Consider the following 21608-nt stretch of genomic DNA (forward strand, 5'->3'; position numbering starts at 1 on the left):
TGTGTCAAAGACAGCAACCTCTATGCACACTCTGTCAGACACTGGAGCTAAACAGGATAACGCCATGTGTCAAAGACAGCAACCTCTATGCACACTCTGTCAGACACTGGAGCTAAACAGGATAACGCCATGTGTCAAAGACAGTAACCTCTATGCACACTCTGTCAGACACTGGAGCTGAACAGGATAACGCCATGTGTCAAAGACAGCAACCTCTATGCACACTCTGTCAGACACTGGAGCTGAACAGGATAACGCCGTGTGACAAAAACAGCAAACTCCATGCTCCATGTCATCATCCACTAAACAGGAAAAAAATGCATCATGACTGAACATTATGAACCACACTTGCATACAAAGAATGACACAATAATTTAAATATAAATATATGTTTATTTGATTTCATTTCATAAAAGTACAGCTAAGACACAATACATAAACAATGGCAATATAATGTTATCGATTTGAGAGGTAAACGACTCCAATAATGATGTGCAAACCACAGCAAATATCACAGATGCCCAGCTTGGTATTTTCACTCCACATAATGACAACAAACAACAAAACAGAATTTGTAACACAATTGCTGCAGCAGTTCCTTCTTTAGTTTTTTTGGACCCTGAAATAAGAAACCATGAGTAAGTAAAATTAGTACATCAAGATACCAATCAGGGCAGGCATTACATATGCTGTACATCAAGTTACCAATCAGGGCAGGCATTACATATGCTGTATCAACTTACCAATCAGGGCAGGCATTACATATGCTGTACATCAAGTTACCAATCAGGGAAGGCATTACATATGCTGTATCAAGTTACCAATCAGGGAAGGCATTACATATGCTGTATCAAGTTACCAATCAGGGCAGGCATTACATATGCTGTATCAAGTTACCAATCAGGGCAGGCATTACATATTCTGTATCAAGTTTATCAAGCAACAAGGCATTTCATATGCTTAAAATAATGTTACCAATCAGGGTATGCATTTCATACAGTGTACTTAAATTTGAGTAAATTTTATGACTTTTTTCAGTCATTGATGCCAATTCAAGAATATGTTTATTGTGACAAACGTCCCATCAAAATGAATGTCATTTTTCATAATACTTTTCAATGCACCACACAGAAGATTCTTATTGGTCAAAAACTGGTTTGATTTATGAGGTCAAAGAACAACTCATGGAATAACAAGCAGCCTGTCAGAAAAATGAACAAATCTGTCAGAAGTACACCCAAGGTGTCTACACATAAAATATCAAAGCAATGGGCTAGCCATTTTAAAGAAGTCAAAAATAACCCTTCTTACCAAAAATGATAAAAATATTTACTTGCATTTCATAACAAACCCACAAATGATATAATTTTTATAAAACTAGGCTTGGTCTTGTAACACCGTTATACTGTACACAATGGCAGCAATACAAAGCATTCCCAACAAGGATTAGCATTAATTATGGTTTGCAAGTGTAGTGTAATACCTGGCCATTTATAATGCCCATACATAGAACCAAAGAGAGCAGCAGCTGTATCCCCAATACCCAATGATAGAACTCCACTGTACATCAATAGTGTACAACCTAATAAGCAAACACAATTTATAAATATATTAAACTAAAAAAATTCCAACAAAATGAGTTTAAGATACACTCAATATACAAAGGTAGATGGCTATGTCATCAACCGCTTCTTGAAACTCCATTTTGCACTTTTGTAAAAATTTAGTTAGAAATTCCAAATTAGATTTTAAAATCAGTTGAATTTCTGTTTCAATGCCATCCATCATTTTCTTTAACCTATTTATTTATTTGACTCAAAAGCAATAGTACATTAATAGTAAATTAATAATATAAAACAGCAAGCGTAATGGTAAATCAAAGAAAACTTAGAAAGAACTCCCGTGTGCTGAGAGTATTGAAGACACATTAAAAATTAATTCAAAATTACTTGTATATGAGATATTGATGGAAAAGCTGAAAACTAATTATGTAAATCAGGTAACTAATATGAACAGAGCAGAACAAAAAAATTATGAATTATTATGCTAATTAGAGAATTAATATTAATCAAAATTAATCAGGCCTGTCTATTGTCCTAGAGCATTTATGTACCAAATTTTATTCAAATGTGATGATCAGTAATTGAGATATCAGTGTTAATTAATTATGTTAATTAGGTGATTAATAAGCATAAATATTTACCAAAAACTGATTGGGTTTCTGCATAGTTCTCTTTAAAAGTTTCATTAAAATCCAATTTGTGGTTCTTTATATATCAGTGGAACATTATGCAAATTAGGTAATTAATATCCAATTAAAACTAATCAGGTGTCTGCATAATCCTAGAAGATCTATGTAGCAAATCTCATTGAAATATGATGATTACTACTTGATATATCAAAAGCTGAAAATTAATTAATTATGCAAATTAGGTAATTAATATGTACTCATATTACCCTAAAAACTATCAGGTCTGTGCAGTGTCCTATGACATCTATGTACCAAGTTTTATTGAAATGTGATGATTACTACTTGAAATATTAAAAGCTGAATATTAATTAATTATGCTAATTAGGTAATTAATATGTACTCGTATTACCCTAACAACTATCAGGTCTGTGCAGTGTCCTATGAAATCTATGTACCAAGTGTCATTGAAATGTGATGATTAGTACTTGAGATATCAGTGGAAAAGCCGAAAATTGATTAATCATTATGCAAATTAGGTAATTAATATTGCACAGATTTTTACCCAAAACTAATCAAATCTGCGCATTAGTTTGGAGCATCTGTGTGCCAAATTTCATCAAAATCCAATGAGTGGTTCTTTAGATATCAGTGGAACAGTCATGGAACAGCTAAAATCAGCTAATTATCATGCAAATTAGGTAATTAATATGCATGGATTTTTACCAAAACCTAATCACATCTGCGTATTGACCCAGAGCATCTATGCACCAAGTTTCATCAAAAACTGATGTATGGTTCTTGAGATATCAGTGGAACAGACGGACACACACACACACACACACACATACAGACACACTAACTGCAAAGACTCCCTTTTTGTGCTTCGCACACGGGAGTCAAAAAAAAAAGCACTAATAGACTTGCAGTTGCAAGTTGTGACTCATAATTTATTTGTGTCACAATCATAGTTATTTATCCACCCTGAAGGGAGGGATTTGGTAAATAATAATTAACTGAATAGAATTAAATTAATTCCATGAAGTTCAGTCATTTATGGAGAAATAAATCTAAAAACTAAATAAATGTGCAAATGTTGTCAATTTTATTGAACTTAAGTAATGTTAAATGTTAAGATGCACAGGTTTCACCAATAAATTAGGTAATTAGATAAAGTGCAGTTTTTAAAAATAAACAATTATTAAGGAAACGCTCATTGTATATCATACCTTGATCATGTTGTAATGGATACAGCCAAACAGGTAATGAGAAACCAAGTAGTAAATATATATGTGTTAATATTGGTATACCAACATCTCTGTCATCAATAAAGACAGAGAATGCATCATGTAAAGCTTCTCCAAATGGTTTGATGCCAAATACCCGGATATACTGAAAACAATTAAATAATGATATATATGTCAGACATAGAATTAAGTTCATGACCTTTAAAAGACAGTGGTTACCATAACTATGTACAATCTAAGAGCCCCATACTATGCATAGTAACAAGATTTTGCCCAGCAAAGAGGGTACATGTTTTGAGTGACCCTGAAATCTGGTTAATGGATCTCTGTACTAGCTGTATATAGCCTAAGAAATCTAGTGATACAGTTGTGAAGGTCTACACTCCAATTCATGAATCTCAGTGGCTGACTATATGATATTCACAGGGGTGACCAACTTCACGATGGACTGCTAGGGCTTGACACACAATAACAATTTCAGGTACTGCACATTCCTACACTCACACTAGTTAGTCCTAGGTTGAGAATGTTGAATATTATTGGGAGTTTTGGGTTAATATTTGACCTGACCTTGTGCTGACCTTGTGACATTATAGTTGTATTCAGGTTAATCCTGTAAAAGTGAATATTTAAATATTTAATGCACAAATGTTAGAAATTCCATATTGTACATTCTGTTTTTTCTCCAAAATATCTTCCTTGGTATGTCATTCAAGGGCACTGTGCATGCATAATAATGAGAACTAGTTCTGAATCAATGATTGAATTTAAAAAAATGATAGGCATAAAGCTTGGAATGTTATAAACATTTTTTAAATATAATTTTTTATAAATCCAAAGGACTAGTAGAAATGACCAATCCAGAAAAGATATGACAACATCAACGTGAGCTCTAATTAATTTTAATTAGTTAATTTAATATCATCGCAGTTATTATGTCATTTGTGCATTATGAGTGTACACAATGAGACAAACATTAATAATATAAACAAGCCATGCATGGCACAGTCCCCATTAGTTATCAAATTTAAGATATATAGTTTTGTTTATAGTAATATAGCTGGAATATAACTATGTCAGGAATATGATTTTTTAACATTAAAATGATTGACAGTTGTATCTTATCAAACAAGTACATGTCCATATTGAGAGATATTGCCCTGGAACAGCATTCAAAATCAGCCATTTTGATTACATGTATATATATATAACGTATAACAAATATATAAAATTTAAATATAATAAGTCAAAGCATTTAAGAGATATGGCTCTAGAAGCCCAATCATTAAAACAAAATGGCCGCCAGTCAGGCATTTTGAATCCAATCTGAAAAATAAAATGACGAGCATAAGGAACCCGTAATGTCTAATGTATGTACCAAGTTTGAACGAAATCAACCCATAAATGCTTGATATTTGATGATTGTTTAGCACAAAAAAGGCCACCATTTGGCCATTTTGAATAGGATCGTCAAACCAGTATATCTGTCTATCTATGACATGATATATAATGAATATTTAAAATTTGAACATAATCAGTGAAAGCAAGTCGGAGATATGGGTCTAGAAGCCCATTCATTAATACAAAATGGCTGCCAGTCGGCCATTTTGAATCTTATCTGAAAAACAAAATTATTTGCATCAAGGTCCCATAATGTCTAATATATATACCAAGTTTGAACAAAATCCATCTGTAAACAGCCGAGAAATGGTTGATTTTTAGGATTTTTTAGCACAAAAATGGCCGCCATTCGGCCATCTTGAATCAGATCGTAAAACAAACTGATATGCATCAAGGTCTCATAATGTCTAACGTATATACCAAGTTTGAACAAAATCCATCTGTAAACAGCCGAGAAATGCTTAATCTTGAATCAGATTGTGAAACAAATTGACGTGCATATGTATAATATCATGTATGATGTATGTGTGAAGTTTGATTGTGATTGGTCCAGGCATTTCTAAGATACAGGTCCGGACGCACGCACAGACGCACGCATGCACGGACACACAGAGGTCAAAACATAAGTCCCCGTTTTCGGACTGCGTCCGAACGGGGACTAAAAATTTAAGTAAAATCTGGTCATTGGTATTCCCAAACTATATTCATAAAGAATGTTTATAAAATGAAGCACAGGTTTATGCCGTCCACTGTACATGTACATGTAGTGCAACTGAAGTACAGGTTTATGCCTTCCACTGTACATGTAGTGCAACTGAAGTACAGGTTTATGCCTTCCACTGTACATGTAGTGCAACTGAAGTACAGGTTTATGCCTTCCACTGTACATGTAGTGCAACTGAAGTACAGGTTTATGCCTTCCACTGTACATGTAGTGCAACTGAAGTACAGGTTTATGCCTTCCACTGTACATGTAGTGCAACTGAAGTACAGGTTTATGCCTTCCACTGTACATGTAGTGCAACTGAAGTACAGGTTTATGCCTTCCACTGTACATGTAGTGCAACTGAAGTACAGGTTTATGCCTTCCACTGTACATGTAGTGCAACTGAAGTACAGGTTTATGCCTTCCACTGTACATGTAGTGCAACTGAAGTACAGGTTTATAAGATATATATTATGGTAAATGATAATGTACAGGTTTATGCCTTCCACTGTACATGTAGTGCAACTGAAGTACAGGTTTATGCCTTCCACTGTACATGTAGTGCAACTGAAGTACAGGTTTATAAGATATATATTATGGTAAATGATAATGTACAGGTTTATGCCTTCCACTGTACATGTAGTGCAACTGAAGTACAGGTTTATGCCTTCCACTGTACATGTAGTGCAACTGAAGTACAGGTTTATAAGATATATATTATGGTAAATGATAATGTACAGGTTTATGCCTTCCACTGTACATGTAGTGCAACTGAAGTACAGGTTTATGCCTTCCACTGTACATGTAGTGCAACTGAAGTACAGGTTTATAAGATATATATTATGGTAAATGATAATGTACAGGTTTATGCCTTCCACTGTACATGTAGTGCAACTGAAGTACAGGTTTATGCCTTCCACTGTATATGTAGTGCAACTGAAGTACAGGTTTATAAGATATATATTATGGTAAATGATAATGTACAGGTTTATGCCTTCCACTGTACATGTAGTGCAACTGAAGTACAGGTTTATGCCTTCCACTGTACATGTAGTGCAACTGAAGTACAGGTTTATAAGATATATATTATGGTAAATGATAATGTACAGGTTTATGCCTTCCACTGTACATGTAGTGCAACTGAAGTACAGGTTTATGCCTTCCACTGTACATGTAGTGCAACTGAAGTACAGGTTTATGCCTTCCACTGTACATGTAGTGCAACTGAAGTACAGGTTTATGCCTTCCACTGTACATGTAGTGCAACTGAAGTACAGGTTTATGCCTTCCACTGTACATGTAGTGCAACTGAAGTACAGGTTTATGCCTTCCACTGTACATGTAGTGCAACTGAAGTACAGGTTTATAAGATATATATTATGGTAAATGATAATTAATAGCCAAGGCAAAACAATTTGATTTTGGATTTTTAATCTCACCTCTAATATAATAAATATGGAAAATGTTCCTGCTGATCCAAGGTACAGCAGCCTGGAGTCAATTATCAGACCACTTGTGTAGATTATAGTTGCGACAACATGGAAGTATTTTCTCACTGTTGTAGAGGAAGCTTTGTGTTGTCTGTCTGGAGAACTATGCCATGTGACAAGGGCTATAGCAATACCAACCAATATCAGCCATATTGTCACTAGTATAATCTGAAATTCAAACATAGCACAACTATTACAACATTGCCATGAGTATTAAGCTTTCCAATATCAGCTATATTGTAGCTATGACAACCTCAAATTCAATATACCATACAAGTAACCTGTAGAATGCTGTGTGGGTAATATTTTTATATTGATTTTTGCTGCATTTGCAGCAAATAGTTACCAAACAATGAGAAATCTATTGGATTGAATATACCTCTCAGGTGGCTTCACATGCATAGTTCAAGCCTGCCTAACCGGTGCTTATACCAGGATTTAGTTACAGCTTCATGTTCCCAGTAATCGCAAGAAGTTGACATGACAATAGAAATTCATGAAAGACTGGCACTCCCATGCAATTAACAGCGAGTTAAGTTAGCGAGACTATTATTTGTGTTGAAAATTACGATTTTCACATTTATTTATTAATTGATGAAATGCACCATAAACTTTCATATGATAAAGTCAATATAACATAGAATGTCATGTAAGTTGGTTAAAATGTAGATTTTCTGAAGGGAAGCAAGTCAGCCTCAGTAGTGTTTTCCAAAATCAACAACACAGGTTTAATCTGTGTGCCTATAAGTTTCAAAGATAAACTCAAGACAAAGCAATGTTAGGATGTGTTATCAGTAGCTATCTGACACACAATGAGTGTTTCCAAACATTTGAGTGGTTTGTCTCCGCCCCTGTTTGTTTCACAGATTAGTCATTTGCATATGAATGTGTCAGACACAAGGTCACACAGCCACTGAAAAAAATCATTGATTTTGGTGTTTTCATATGCCGAATTTATCCAATTATAGCTATCCCATTCTTTTATTTTTTTGGTTTCCAATAACCTTACACATTTGGATGTCCCTACACATGGTAAAACAGACCTTGATGGGAAAACAAATTGATTGTGCCGATAAACAAGCTTGAAAATCTTTGCTGTTACTTCATGGACGTTTTCTAGGAGTTTATGTTTTTCAAAATACAAGGTCTTTAACAAAAAATAATGTATACTTATTGTCGTCGGATTAACACCAAATTTTTACAGCTTTAAGGTGACAATGAGAGGAACTTGAATGTGTCCAGACAAACTATTTCATCGATTATTTACCAACGAGTTGTGGTTTGAGTTGGGGGCAATGCGACTAAAACAGTAATTGAAATTCAGGACACTATTTTTTAAAACGCGTTGCTTGAATAAAACTACCCAGACACATTCAATTTACCAGACTATTGAACAACTAGGAAAAGTGAAAAAAATACTTCTTATCGCCAGCATAAATGCGTAATTTTTTTTTTTACAGAAAAAGTAATTTTTCACCTTTGATTGAGTAACGCGTCGTAGAATGCAGATAATGGCATGCAAAATACACTTGTGAAAAGCTTGAAGTCTGGCGATTCTAAAAATATATACTTTCCTGGGTCTATTTGTAGTCATTTAGTCACAATTAGAAGATGAAAACAAGTATGCAAATAATAGTCCCGCTACCTTAAATTCTTGGGATTGAAACATATATTTTGAAGTCACTGATGTAGGCAATGAATAACTTAAAGTTGACATAAAGACGAGGTAGTTTTTGATTATGATTTAATCAGTGCTCAACTAGAGGCTGAAATTATAATTAATTTGTTTATTTCAATTTCTCCTGAAGTCAAATAGAATACACTGGTGAAACACGATAGTACCCATGGGCGAAAGGATGTTTTGGGGTGTAGTTTACATTGTGTATGGAGTGGTAGGGTCGGGTGTAATTTGTTCATTTCCAACTCTTATGAAATCACATAGAATTTCACTTAATTTATTTTTGCTGACATGTTTTCAAGCATTACATGTGAATCCAATTGTCACTGTGCTATGTCTCAATAGAGTGTGAGGGAAATGGCATTTTCACTGGAATTTATTTCAGGGGGGAAATGTTTTCAGTGATAATGAAGTATTATGACAGAACCCCATACCCTCCCTGTGGCTTTCATTGCGTATGGAAGTTATTTTCACGAGTGATGCGGTGTATCCTGCTGCCGTACTTTCACGAGCGAAGCCACTGGGAGGGTATGGGGTTCTGTTATTATTACATATGTCCCATATTTGATTATTTCATATTAAAGAAAGAACGTGCAACAAATCGGGATAGAAATTTAGGTCGGGAACCCAATTGCCCATTAATATGCTCCAAGACAGTGCTGCGACCTAGCAACGCGTGTCAGTGTAGAACGCGTGTCACTGTATGTGTGAAAATAAAATAATCAGACGTCTAAACTTGAGTCATTGTCCGAATAAATACTGCTCAAATTGACTAAGTGTTTAAAACATCATAAAAAAGACGCCGCCAACGATGCGCGTCGCACAATCTTTTTGCTAGCTGTCGAACAACTTGTCAAGTCAAAACATCTACGCGCCAAAGTGAAAAGACTGATTTTATTGCGGGTCCAGGCTGCGGGTGGATGTTCAGAGAGCACTTCAAGATTGATAAAACTCAGTTTCCAGGTGGTCAACATACATTAAGTTCTCCCAATCCTAGTATTCTATGTGATGTACATCTAACATGCCAAAAATGAACGATTGGTGAATGATTTGAACCTGACAAAAATAGCAGACGGAAATGTGTTTACAAAATAAAAATAGTGATTACTTGATTTAGATACCAGGAAGGGGAGGGGGTAAAAGAAAAGTTATATAACATTTTATTATTCAATAATTTATTAAAATACATAAGTTTGTCCAATTCCCTGTGATACAACACCTCAGACATAGCTCATTGTACTCGGTTTGAGTGTGGGTACAAAGTTACTATTTGAATTTTTTATATCTTTTTTCATTAATGAGAAATTTGACCCCAAAGTTAGAGTAACTGTTCACCAGGAATGGCTTTTTAACTCTTCTGTGATTTTTTTGGCTTGGCTGATTTTGTTCAAACTTGATAGGCAGATCGTACCATCACTAATTGGAAAAACAATCCTGACTCACTGCTACCATGGCAACAGCCAAAATCTGTTTTTTGAATACTTTCGCCCCAAATTTATTACCTCCTACCAGTCTTGTAATAGCAGTGGCCAAATGATCATGCCTTTTATTATGGTTACGTTGCGCACTGGTAAGAGATCACTGGCGCCGACATTGTTACACTGTCAACGTAATCCCAATTGAACTTTGAATAAAATCTAAATGCTGCCTCCAATCTAGAAAATACTATCGCAAAACGGTTGGAAATAATACATTTAACGGATGTATACGTCCTAGCAATAAAATAAAGTGACTTCTAAAGACTGAATGTTATTTTGCGAACCTCGTATAAGGTGCCTGGTTTTAGTTATAAACCGACGTTAGCTTCACGTTCATGTCCTACCATGGTAACAGCCGAAAACATATTGCTTGTTTTTTACCGGCTTGTTTTCATTGGCAACCGAAGTATTTTTATTTTGTAAATAAATGTTCGTCTGCTATTTTTATCCAGTTTAGCAACATTTTTTGCATATTAGGTGTACATCACATGGAATACTACGATTGACAGAACTTGGTGTATGTTGACTGAGTTTTATCATCGTACAAAGTACCAGGAGGTTTCTGCTGGCGACGTTGCGGCGTTACCCAGTTCCAAATAAAGATTACCAACGCCAAATGAGCAACATTTTAACCGGTAATCAAGATTCATTCCATCCCCTGCTAGCAAGCAACATCAGAAGCGTAGTTGTAGCATGCAGTACTAGTAAGTCATCCCGTCAGTGGAGTACCACAGTAGCACGGCATGCTTTCCTTCAGCATTGTATTCAAATGAATCACGTGGTGTGTCGTTCTCGTTCAAACCCGGAACTCGATCAATAGGGGAGTTTCAGTAAAAAAAAAAGTTCAACATTTTCAAACCAATATACTAAAACAGGAATGCTCAGAGTGCAAAAGTATGATAGTTATTACCTTCCAGTATACACATCTCTGTTAATACTATCCCTCACATATTCTACTCCCAATTACTCCTGCGTATAATGGACTAGCCTCTTTTCATGTTGACATTCAGACTAAAATCATGTGACAGGCTGTTAAAATTGGCTGTTGCATACTCTTTCGCCGGTCTGGGAAATGTGTTTAATTAGCTCTCATTCAAGCAACAATGCAGATTTCCCAGTGGGAGTGAAACTATTCGACTCTGCCATTAAAAAATATGGGTGTTTTCAGCAAAAAATGAATAACCCTGGAATGCACACAAAATACTGAATTTCGGAACAAATCGTGCATTACTTACAGCAGCAGAATACCACAGAAATATCAGACGAAACATGAAAACACTATATATTGTATTTCGACCTGAACCCTCTATATTGCAATTCAAAAAATTAACCCCTTATGTGCATCCATTTCCCACCTTGGTATCACCCACCCCTGAAAACAAACTCTTAATACCACGCTGAAGCGTTTGGTAATAAGCCATAGTGTACTTAGTAAAATCTGAAATTAACTATCAAAACTTTGCTCCAACTAACTATAATAAATATCAGCCATTCTGTAATTCCCTGATCATATACTCCTCCCGGGGTATAAAGCTCACCCTTTAATTTTTAGACATTTAACAAGTTGAGGGCATCTAGGCTATACACCCAGGATGTTTTTCACTGGGCGTCAAAAATGAGTTTAATCTTGAAAATAAAAAAGTTATTTATTAAAATATGCACATAAAAAGTGTGTTTTATTGCATTGGGATTGTTACATGATTGGAGTAAGTGGCATTTCTAAAAAAAGCTATTTGGTTTTTGTTTTTATAGAGAAAACCTGCATAAATTTCAGCATATGCCTAACAACCCAACATGGTTCACACTCTTTCTGTTCTGTTGAAGAAGCAACTGGAAGCAGGTAGCTTCTGAAAAGCCAAACATAAGATCTTCATGTCATGAAACCCGGTCATTGTACATTGTTTTACTTTTCTAAATAATTACAGTGCCCATTGATACTATCATGAATGGAATGTGAATGGATACACTATGCTATGACATGACCTATTGACAATGAAAGGTATTAAAACACTTCCACAAAAATTGTGGTTCACCATTTTTTTTTTTTTAAATGTTGTCAAAATGATATGTCAACATATCGAATTTTAACATTGCAGTAATTCTCAGAGAATTTCATCAGTAGGATGCAGCATTCTGAGTGGTTGAAACAGACTTGTCCTGTAACGTTACATGACATGACAAATTGTACATGAAAACATCATGGCAAGAATTGCTTTGCATCAAGTGTTTGTGCATGATTGAAAACATTTGACTACCTGAATAATTATTACAATTTAAATTCAGAAGGTATATAAACAATATTCTCTTAAAATGTGCATATTTTTTTCAACATTTATGTTTTTTTCATTCACGCTGTACACTGTAATTAATGGAAATATCTTAAATCTAAACAAGGTTCAAGAAAATCACAATACACTTGTATTTAAATATAATTAAAAAAGTGACTTACCCTAATTTGGTTATCAAATATAAAATACAGCGCAAAAAGTATTGGATTTTCACCAAGAAGATACCACAACCATGATTGCAAGACTGATAATATAAACACCATTGTTCCAATATAGAATGAAATAGACCACTTCCATAGGAATGGTTCATATCTATAAAATCAACAAAACCAGACAAATTATATTAAGAATGAAATTGTTTTCCATTATGTTCATTATAGCTTAATTTTTTATGGAATGCTCTCAAATAAATAAACCATGAAAACTTATAGAAAATTTGACAGTACATTCATATTATGATGCATAACATCATACACTACTGGTTGCCCTCCATACTATGGTGCATAGCATCATACATAGCTGTTTGCCCTCCATACTATGGTGCATAGCATCATACACAGCTGGTTGCCCTCCATACTATGGTGCATAGCATCATACACAGCTGGTTGCCCTCCATACTATGGTGCATAGCATCATACATAGCTGGTTGCCCTCCATACTATGGTGCATAGCATCATACATAGCTGTTTGCCCTCCATACTATGGTGCATAGCATCATACATAGCTGGTTGCCCTCCATACTATGGTGCATAGCATCATACATAGCTGTTTGCCCTCCATACTATGGTGCATAGCATCATACACAGCTGTTTGCCCTCCATACTATGGTGCATAGCATCATACATAGCTGGTTGCCCTCCATACTATGGTGCATAGCATCATACATAGCTGTTTGCCCTCCATACTATGGTACATAGCATCATACATAGCTGGTTGCCCTCCATACTATGGTGCATAGCATCATACATAGCTGGTTGCCCTCCATACTATGGTGCATAGCATCATACATAGCTGTTTGCCCTCCATACTATGGTGCATAGCATCATACATAGCTGGTTGCCCTCCATACTATGGTGCATAGCATCATACATAGCTGGTTGCCCTCCATACTATGGTGCATAGCATCATACATAGCTGGTTGTCCTCCATACTATGGTACATAGCATCATACATAGCTGGTTGCCCTCCATACTATGGTGCATAGCATCATACATAGCTGTTTGCCCTCCATACTATGGTGCATAGCATCATACAGAGCTGTTTGCCCTCCATACTATGGTGCATAGCATCATACATAGCTGGTTGCCCTCCATACTATGGTGCATAGCATCATACATAGCTGGTTGCCCTCCATACTATGGTGCATAGCATCATACATAGTTGTTTGCCCTCCATACTATGGTGCATAACATCATACACAGTAGGTTGCCCTCCATACTATGGTGCATAGCATCATACACAGTAGGTTGCCCTCCATACTATGGTGCATAGCATCACACACAACTGGTTGCCCTCCATACTATGGTACATAGCATCATACATAGCTGATTGCCCTCCATACTATGGTGAATAGCATCATACACAGCTGATTGCCCTCCATACTATGGTGAATAGCATCATACACAGCTGGTTGCCCTCCATACTATGGTGCATAGCATCATACACAGCTGTTTGCCCTCCATACTATGGTGCATAGCATCATGCATAGCTGGTTGCCCTCCATACTATGGTGCATAGCATCATACATAGCTGGTTGCCCTACATATTATGGTGCATAGCATCATACATAGCTGGTTGCCCTCCATACTATGGTGCATAACATCATACATAGCTGGTTGCCCTCCATATTATGGTGCATAGCATCATACATAGCTGGTTGCCCTCCATATTATGGTGCATAGCATCATACATAGCTGGTTGCCCTCCATACTATGGTGCATAGCATCATACATAGCTGTTTGCCCTCCATACTATGGTGCATAGCATCATACATAGCTGTTTACCTCCATACTATGGTGCATAGCGTCACACACAGCTGTTTGCCCTCCATACTATGGTGCATAGCATCATACATAGCTGTTTGCCTCCATACTATGGTGCATAGCGTCACACACAGCTGTTTGCCCTCCATACTATGGTGTATAGCATCATACACAGCTGGTTGCCCTCCATACTATGGTACATAACATCATACATAGCTGATTGCCCTCCATACTATGGTGAATAGCATCATACACAGCTGATTGCCCTCCATACTATGGTGAATAGCATCATACACAGCTGGTTGCCCTCCATACTATGGTGCATAGCATCATACACAGCTGTTTGCCCTCCATACTATGGTGTATAGCATCATACATAGCTGTTTGCCCTCCATACCATGGTGAATAGCATCATACACAGCTGGTTGCCCTCCATACTATGGTGCATAGCATCACACACAGCTGTTTGCCCTCCATACTATGGTGTATAGCATCATACACAGCTGATTGCCCTCCATACTATGGTGCATAGCGTCACACACAGCTGTTTGCCCTCCATACTATGGTGCATATCATTATACACAGTAGGTTGCCCTCCATACTATGGTGCATAGCAACATACATAGCTGATTGCCCTCCATACTATGGTGAATAGCATCATACACAGCTGGTTGCCCTCCATACTATGGTGTATAGCATCATACACAGCTGATTGCCCTCCATACTATGGTGCATAGCATCATACACAGCTGTTTGCCCTCCATACTATGATGCATAGCATCATACACAGTAGGTTGCCCTCCATACTATGGTGCATAGCATCATACATAGCTGATTGCCCTCCATACTATGGTGCATAGCATCATACACAGCTGGTTGCCATCCATACTATGGTGTATAGCATCATACACAGCTGGGTGCCCTCCATACTATGGTGCATAGCATCATACATAGCTGTTTGCCCTCCATACTATGGTGCATAGCATCATACATAGCTGGTTGCCCTCCATACTATGGTGCATAGCATCATACATAGCTGTTTGCCCTCCATACTATGGTACATAGCATCATACATAGCTGGTTGCCCTCCATACTATGGTGCATAGCATCATACATAGCTGATTGCCCTCCATACTATGGTGAATAGCATCATACACAGCTGATTGCCCTCCATACTATGGTGAATAGCATCATACACAGCTGTTTGCCCTCCATACTATGGTGCATAGCATCATACATAGCTGATTGCCCTCCATACTATGGTGCATAGCGTCACCCACAGCTGTTTGCCCTCCATACTATGGTGCATAGCGTCACACACAGCTGTTTGCCCTCCATACTATGGTGCATAGCATCATACACAGTAGGTTGCCCTCCATACTATGGTGCATAGCATCATACATAGCTGATTGCCCTCCATACAATGGTGTATAGCATCATACACAGCTGATTGCCCTCCATACTATGGTGCATAGCGTCACACACAGCTGTTTGCCCTCCATACTATGATGCATAGCATCATACACAGTAGGTTGCCCTCCATACTATGGTGCATAGCATCATACATAGCTGATTGCCCTCCATACTATGGTGCATAGCATCATACACAGCTGGTTGCCATCCATACTATGGTGTATAGCATCATACACAGCTGGTTGCCCTCCATACTATGGTACATAGCATCATACATAGCTGTTTGCCCTCCATACTATGGTACATAGCACCATACATAGCTGTTTGTCCTCCATACTATGGTACATAGCATCATACATAGCTGGTTGCCCTCCATACTATGGTGCATAGCATCATACATAGCTGTTTGCCCTCCATACTATGGTGCATAGCATCATACACAGATGTTTGCCCTCCATACTATGGTGCATAGCATCATACACAGCTGTTTGCCCTCCATACTATGGTACATAGCATCATACATAGCTGGTTGCCCTCCATACTATGGTGCATAGCATCATACATAGCTGTTTGCCCTCCATACTATGGTGCATAGCATCATACACAGTAGGTTGCCCTCCGTACTATGGTGCATAGCATCATACACAGCTGTTTGCCCTCCATACTATGGTACATAGCATCATACATAGCTGGTTGCCCTCCATACTATGGTGCATAGCATCATACATAGCTGTTTGCCCTCCATACTATGGTGCATAGCATCATACACAGTAGGTTGCCCTCCGTACTATGGTGCATAGCATCATGCATAGCTGGTTGCCCTCCATACTATGGTGCATAGCATCATACATAGCTGGTTGCCCTCCATACTATGGTGCATAGCATCATACATAGCTGTTTGCCCTCCATACTATGGTGCATAGCATCATGCATAGCTGGTTGCCTTCCATACTATGGTGCATAGCATCATACATAGCTGGTTGCCCTCCATACTATGGTGCATAGCATCATACATAGCTGGTTGCCCTCCATACTATGGTGCATGGCATAATACTTAGCTGTTTGCCCTCCATACTATGCTACATAGCATCATACATAGCTGGTTGCCCTCCATATTATGGTGCATAGCATCATACACAGCTTGTTGCCCTCCATATTATGGTGCATGGCATCATACGCAGCTGACTGCCCTCTATACTATGGTGCATAGCATCATACATAGCTAGTTGCCCTCCATACTATGGTGCATAGCATCACACACAGCTGTTTGCCCTCCATACTATGGTGCATAGCATCATACACAGTAGGTTGCCCTCCATACTATGGTGTATAGCATCATACATAGCTGTTTGCCCTCCATACTATGGTGCATAGCATCATACATAGCTGATTGCCCTCCATATTATGGTGCATAGCATCATACACAGTTGGTTGCCCTCCATACTATGGTGCATAGCATCATACATAGCTGGTTGCCCTCCATACTATGGTGCATAGCATCATACATAGCTGATTGCCCTCCATATTATGGTGCATAGCATCATACACATGCAGCTGGTTGCCCTCCATACTATGGTGCATAGCATCATACACAGCTGGTTGCCCTCCATACTATGGTGCAGAGCATCATACACAGCTGGTTGCCCTCCATCCTATGGTGCATAACATCATACACAGCTGGTTGCCCTCCATACTATGGTACATAGCATCATACACAGTCAAGCACATTAAGACAGTGAGTCTGACACTTCAAGATGGTGATGAAATTTTGAATGTAAATTTACTGTTTAATATCTATACTTACTGATTAACTTCTTGCATCATTCTCACCTGCCTCATGGTGTAAAGAGTTGGGTACATTGCTAGTCCTATGAATAATGCACCAAGTAGGAGAACCTGCAGTGACACATGTCAAGATTATAAACTGTTCAGTGTTCACAATAGATCATTTTTATTTTTGGCCAATTCTCCCCAGTCAAGTTTGCATATGAAATTGCATAATTTGCATATTTTATTTCTCCTATAATACAATCTTTCGCTCAGAGAGATAATTTCTGTCAGGAAGAAAGAGGTGCAACTATCTTTGTGGAGAACATTGAATTTCCCAGCATGCAATCGGAGGTCAAAGTATTACTTCCTCTTACCTGTAGACAGCTATGTAGTTTTGGTTTACTGTAATATCCAGTAATATTGAGGACACTATCCATGAGGAATAAGACTAAACCATGGCTTACAAGCACACCTTCACCAAATGTAAAACTATGAGGTAAGAAGTTCACAAGTTTACAAACAACTGAAAATCCTACAAAACATAACAGAAATTAATTTTTTTTTAATTCATTAATAAATAATAAAATGGCCACCAGTCGGCTATCACTGCACCTGTAACCTAATATGCTTGATCATGATAGAAAGTTCTGGCCTCATTTACAGATTACGATTATAAAATTTTAGACAAAATGGCAGTCAAATTCAACAAATTTGATCAAATCACAAAATAACGCAACCTACAGTTATTACCTATGAGACTAATACTTGTATGCAAACTTTCAACTGAATTAGGCAATATATTTGTGAGTAATCAGCATAGACAAGAAAAATATGACATGCACCTGTAAATTAATATGCATGCTATGGACTTTAAATACAATCTCCCTTTGTTTCTCTGAGAAGCAGTCACTGACATGTTTAAATATCAGAATTTACCAAAACCAAAATGGCAGTCTGGCCACCATATTTGATGAAATGGTTTTGAAGATTAACATGCATATGCAAGTCACCAAACATGGTCTATGTGTTAAGTGTGAACATGATCGGTCAAAGCATGTCTGAGAAATGGCTTTGTGCATGCACAGATGGATGAACAAAACCAAATTAACAAATTAATGTCGCCTATTTAATACTTAAAGTAGCAGTTTCAGACATAAAATTAAATGCCTTCACAGAATTAAAATTCAAGACCAGTGCTATACATTCATTTTAGAAATGGAAAGTAATTTTTCAATAGATACACTGAGAGAACACCTACCTGTAATTGCTCCAAGGATAAAACTTGTAAAAACACCACCCAACAATGGAATGAGTGCTACAGATGCGATCATACCACACCAGTAAATCTTTGCACATATTCCAGGATTTGATTCGTACAGACAATCACAATAAAATGAATTAATGACACACAACAGACTTGTACCAACAGCTGCAAGATAATATTGATAACATTCCATCCAGTTCACTTTCACAGGATCTTGATTGTATAAAGCAATAGTGTTGCTAACAACAACCAAAGGTACAAGTATTGTACCAATTGCAATTCCACAATTTGCATTGGGTCTGAAAACAAATGAAAAAGTGTGCAGCACAATTACGTCATGTCTGAACACTGCCACAATGTAACATCTAGTGGGTATAGCTGAGACACAAACAATCTTTTATCGCATATTTCTCCTGAAATGTTTTATTGGCTGTTATGGCTTAATAAATTTATAATAAGGATATCATGAGAATGTGCAGTATAAGAACACTTAGACCACAATCACCATACTGCCTTCATGTTGACATATGCTATGCTTCGGTTAATACAATCACCAGTATGTCTTTAAACCTATATAACAATTTTCTGAAGTAAAACTAGGTTTACTTGAAATGTAACAATATTTGTTGTATTAGAGAGAGATGCATGAGCTTTTAATATAGCAAGAATAATATTTGATTATTTTTATTTTACCTGAATTTCCAATCAAACACACGTGTTAAAATATCCTCTTTGAATCTGCCACTTGAATAGAATGACAAAATGAAAACTGGAAAACATGATCAGAAATAATAAATTATAATTTCATAACAAAGACAAATCAAACATGGAATTTAAGGTAGCATCCAGGGGTGTGAGTTGCATGCTGCATTATATGTTGATTATTAAGGAATACTAAGCCAATAAGATTTTCGTGATACAAAATGAATATATACAGGGTAAAATGGTAGGATGTATAAGCTATGCACATGTAAACTATACATGTTGCTGCAAGGTTAATATTTGTTCAAACATTTACAATAATACATTTCCATCAGTATGAATATTACTATCATAATATATACACACTATGTGACTTGATATGTTAAAGCGGGAGAACGTCACCTGTGCACGCGCGGAAATTGAGTCCCAAGTAACAATAACAACACACGCTAAAAACGCAAAGGCTCATGGGTAAACGCTTGTTTGTAAACAATGAAACGCAATGGCTATCTGACGCATGCGCAGGTGACGACACCCCTGTTTTAAGGATATGATTGAAAATTACTTTACTCATTTAGTAAATCTAATATCATGGGTTGCTCACTGATATCTATGTGGATTTCATATCGCATTCATTGCTATTTCAATTTGTCAAAAAATTAAACATGGATTCAGACTTACCAATATATAATCCAGTAGCGATAATCCAATTGAGTTGAATGATGGCAGTGGACACAACGACACAAACAGTGCCTATGACAAATGATTCATACCATTCTAAGGTAGTTAGGCTATAGCATGTATCATTTATATCCACTGTTGTTGGTGTTTGTAATTCACTTCCATCATCTGATGATTTCTGTTCATCCATTTCACAACTGCAATAATTCTGTACTTCAGTCAATATAGTTCACGATTTGATTCTTCAATGAACTTAATGTTGTTTTCAGTAATCAGTAAGTGTTTTTTGTGTGTAACCTAGAGTAAAATGGAAATTTTCAAAGTTCTGTGATTGAAACTATGCATCCTCCAATCAATGGCCATTATCGGTATACAATTTAAAAAAAATATTTATAACATCTTATATAGTTATCCAAAAACAAAGTACAATTATTATGGTGCTATATAACTTCATTTTGTATTTATTGAACTTTATTGCATGCATTTAATTATAAATATTTTTTTTTTTTTGGTTATGTATTAGCAAAATACAATAGAAGACAAAAACTGCTGCAATATTCCAAAGATATTCAATGCACAGTCATATTACACAAAGTATGTATACGCAAGTTTTGTAACTTGGAATTTTTGTAAATTGTCTCGATAATATATATTCCGAAAATGGGAATTCAAGACAGCTGTGGTACACACAATAACCAAAGTAAATGGTTTTATTACAGACCCAACTATACTGTTATTGTGTGTGTAGCCGGACCGCCATAAAACACACATACGCACTGTGCAGAGGTACATCACTTGGGGGTTTTTTAATTTTTTTATGATCATAACTTTTCTCTTTATTGTAATGTTATCTATATCTGAAAAGAGATTTGATAACAATGAAGTTATTATTATTAATTATTATATACTATGCCCGTTGAAAACCCCAAGTAATGAACCTCTGATACACGCAATGCCAACTGTTATTTTTCTTTTACTAATATCTTATTTGTAACCCTTTTCATTATCTCTGGGGGATAAATAAATAAAATGAAATGAAATGATAATAATAATGTTCAAAATACATGAAATTTTGACACTGTAATTACCTCAAATCTTTGTAATCTACATGGACCACAGTTGTTGGGGACTGTGTATCGACGTATCCATGACCCTACGCTGAGTTCAATGTACTCCTTCCTCCGTTCACTTCAACTTGCTTCTAGGCCATCGTCTGCGAAAGCGCCCTCGTAGGCAAGCTTCGACGAAATTATAAATTTACTCTTTTATGGCAAGACAAAAATGCACATAGCTGCCACAATTTCATTTGAGGCGACCAAA

General features: G+C 36.7%; 1 protein-coding gene across 1 annotated transcript; it reads right to left on the minus strand.

Annotated features, from left to right (window-relative positions):
- Positions 1–373: 373 nt before the first annotated feature.
- LOC102805898 (dolichol kinase-like) lies at positions 374–21511 on the minus strand. The gene is made up of 11 exons (XM_085506782.1): positions 21377–21511; positions 20289–20585; positions 19599–19674; positions 18900–19204; positions 18016–18173; positions 17676–17767; positions 12638–12788; positions 6982–7200; positions 3418–3580; positions 1484–1582; positions 374–619 (listed from the first exon to the last, which is right to left on the minus strand). The coding sequence occupies exons 2-11, from the start codon at positions 20476–20478 to the stop codon at positions 408–410; spliced, it is 1665 nt and encodes a 554-aa protein (XP_085362908.1). The 5' UTR covers positions 20479–20585; positions 21377–21511; the 3' UTR covers positions 374–407.
- Between the last annotated feature and the right edge of the window lie 97 nt (positions 21512–21608).

This window comes from Saccoglossus kowalevskii, chromosome 13, assembly GCF_978046115.1.
Source record: "Saccoglossus kowalevskii chromosome 13, keSacKowa6.1, whole genome shotgun sequence".
In the NCBI taxonomy this organism is placed as follows: domain Eukaryota; kingdom Metazoa; phylum Hemichordata; class Enteropneusta; family Harrimaniidae; genus Saccoglossus; species Saccoglossus kowalevskii.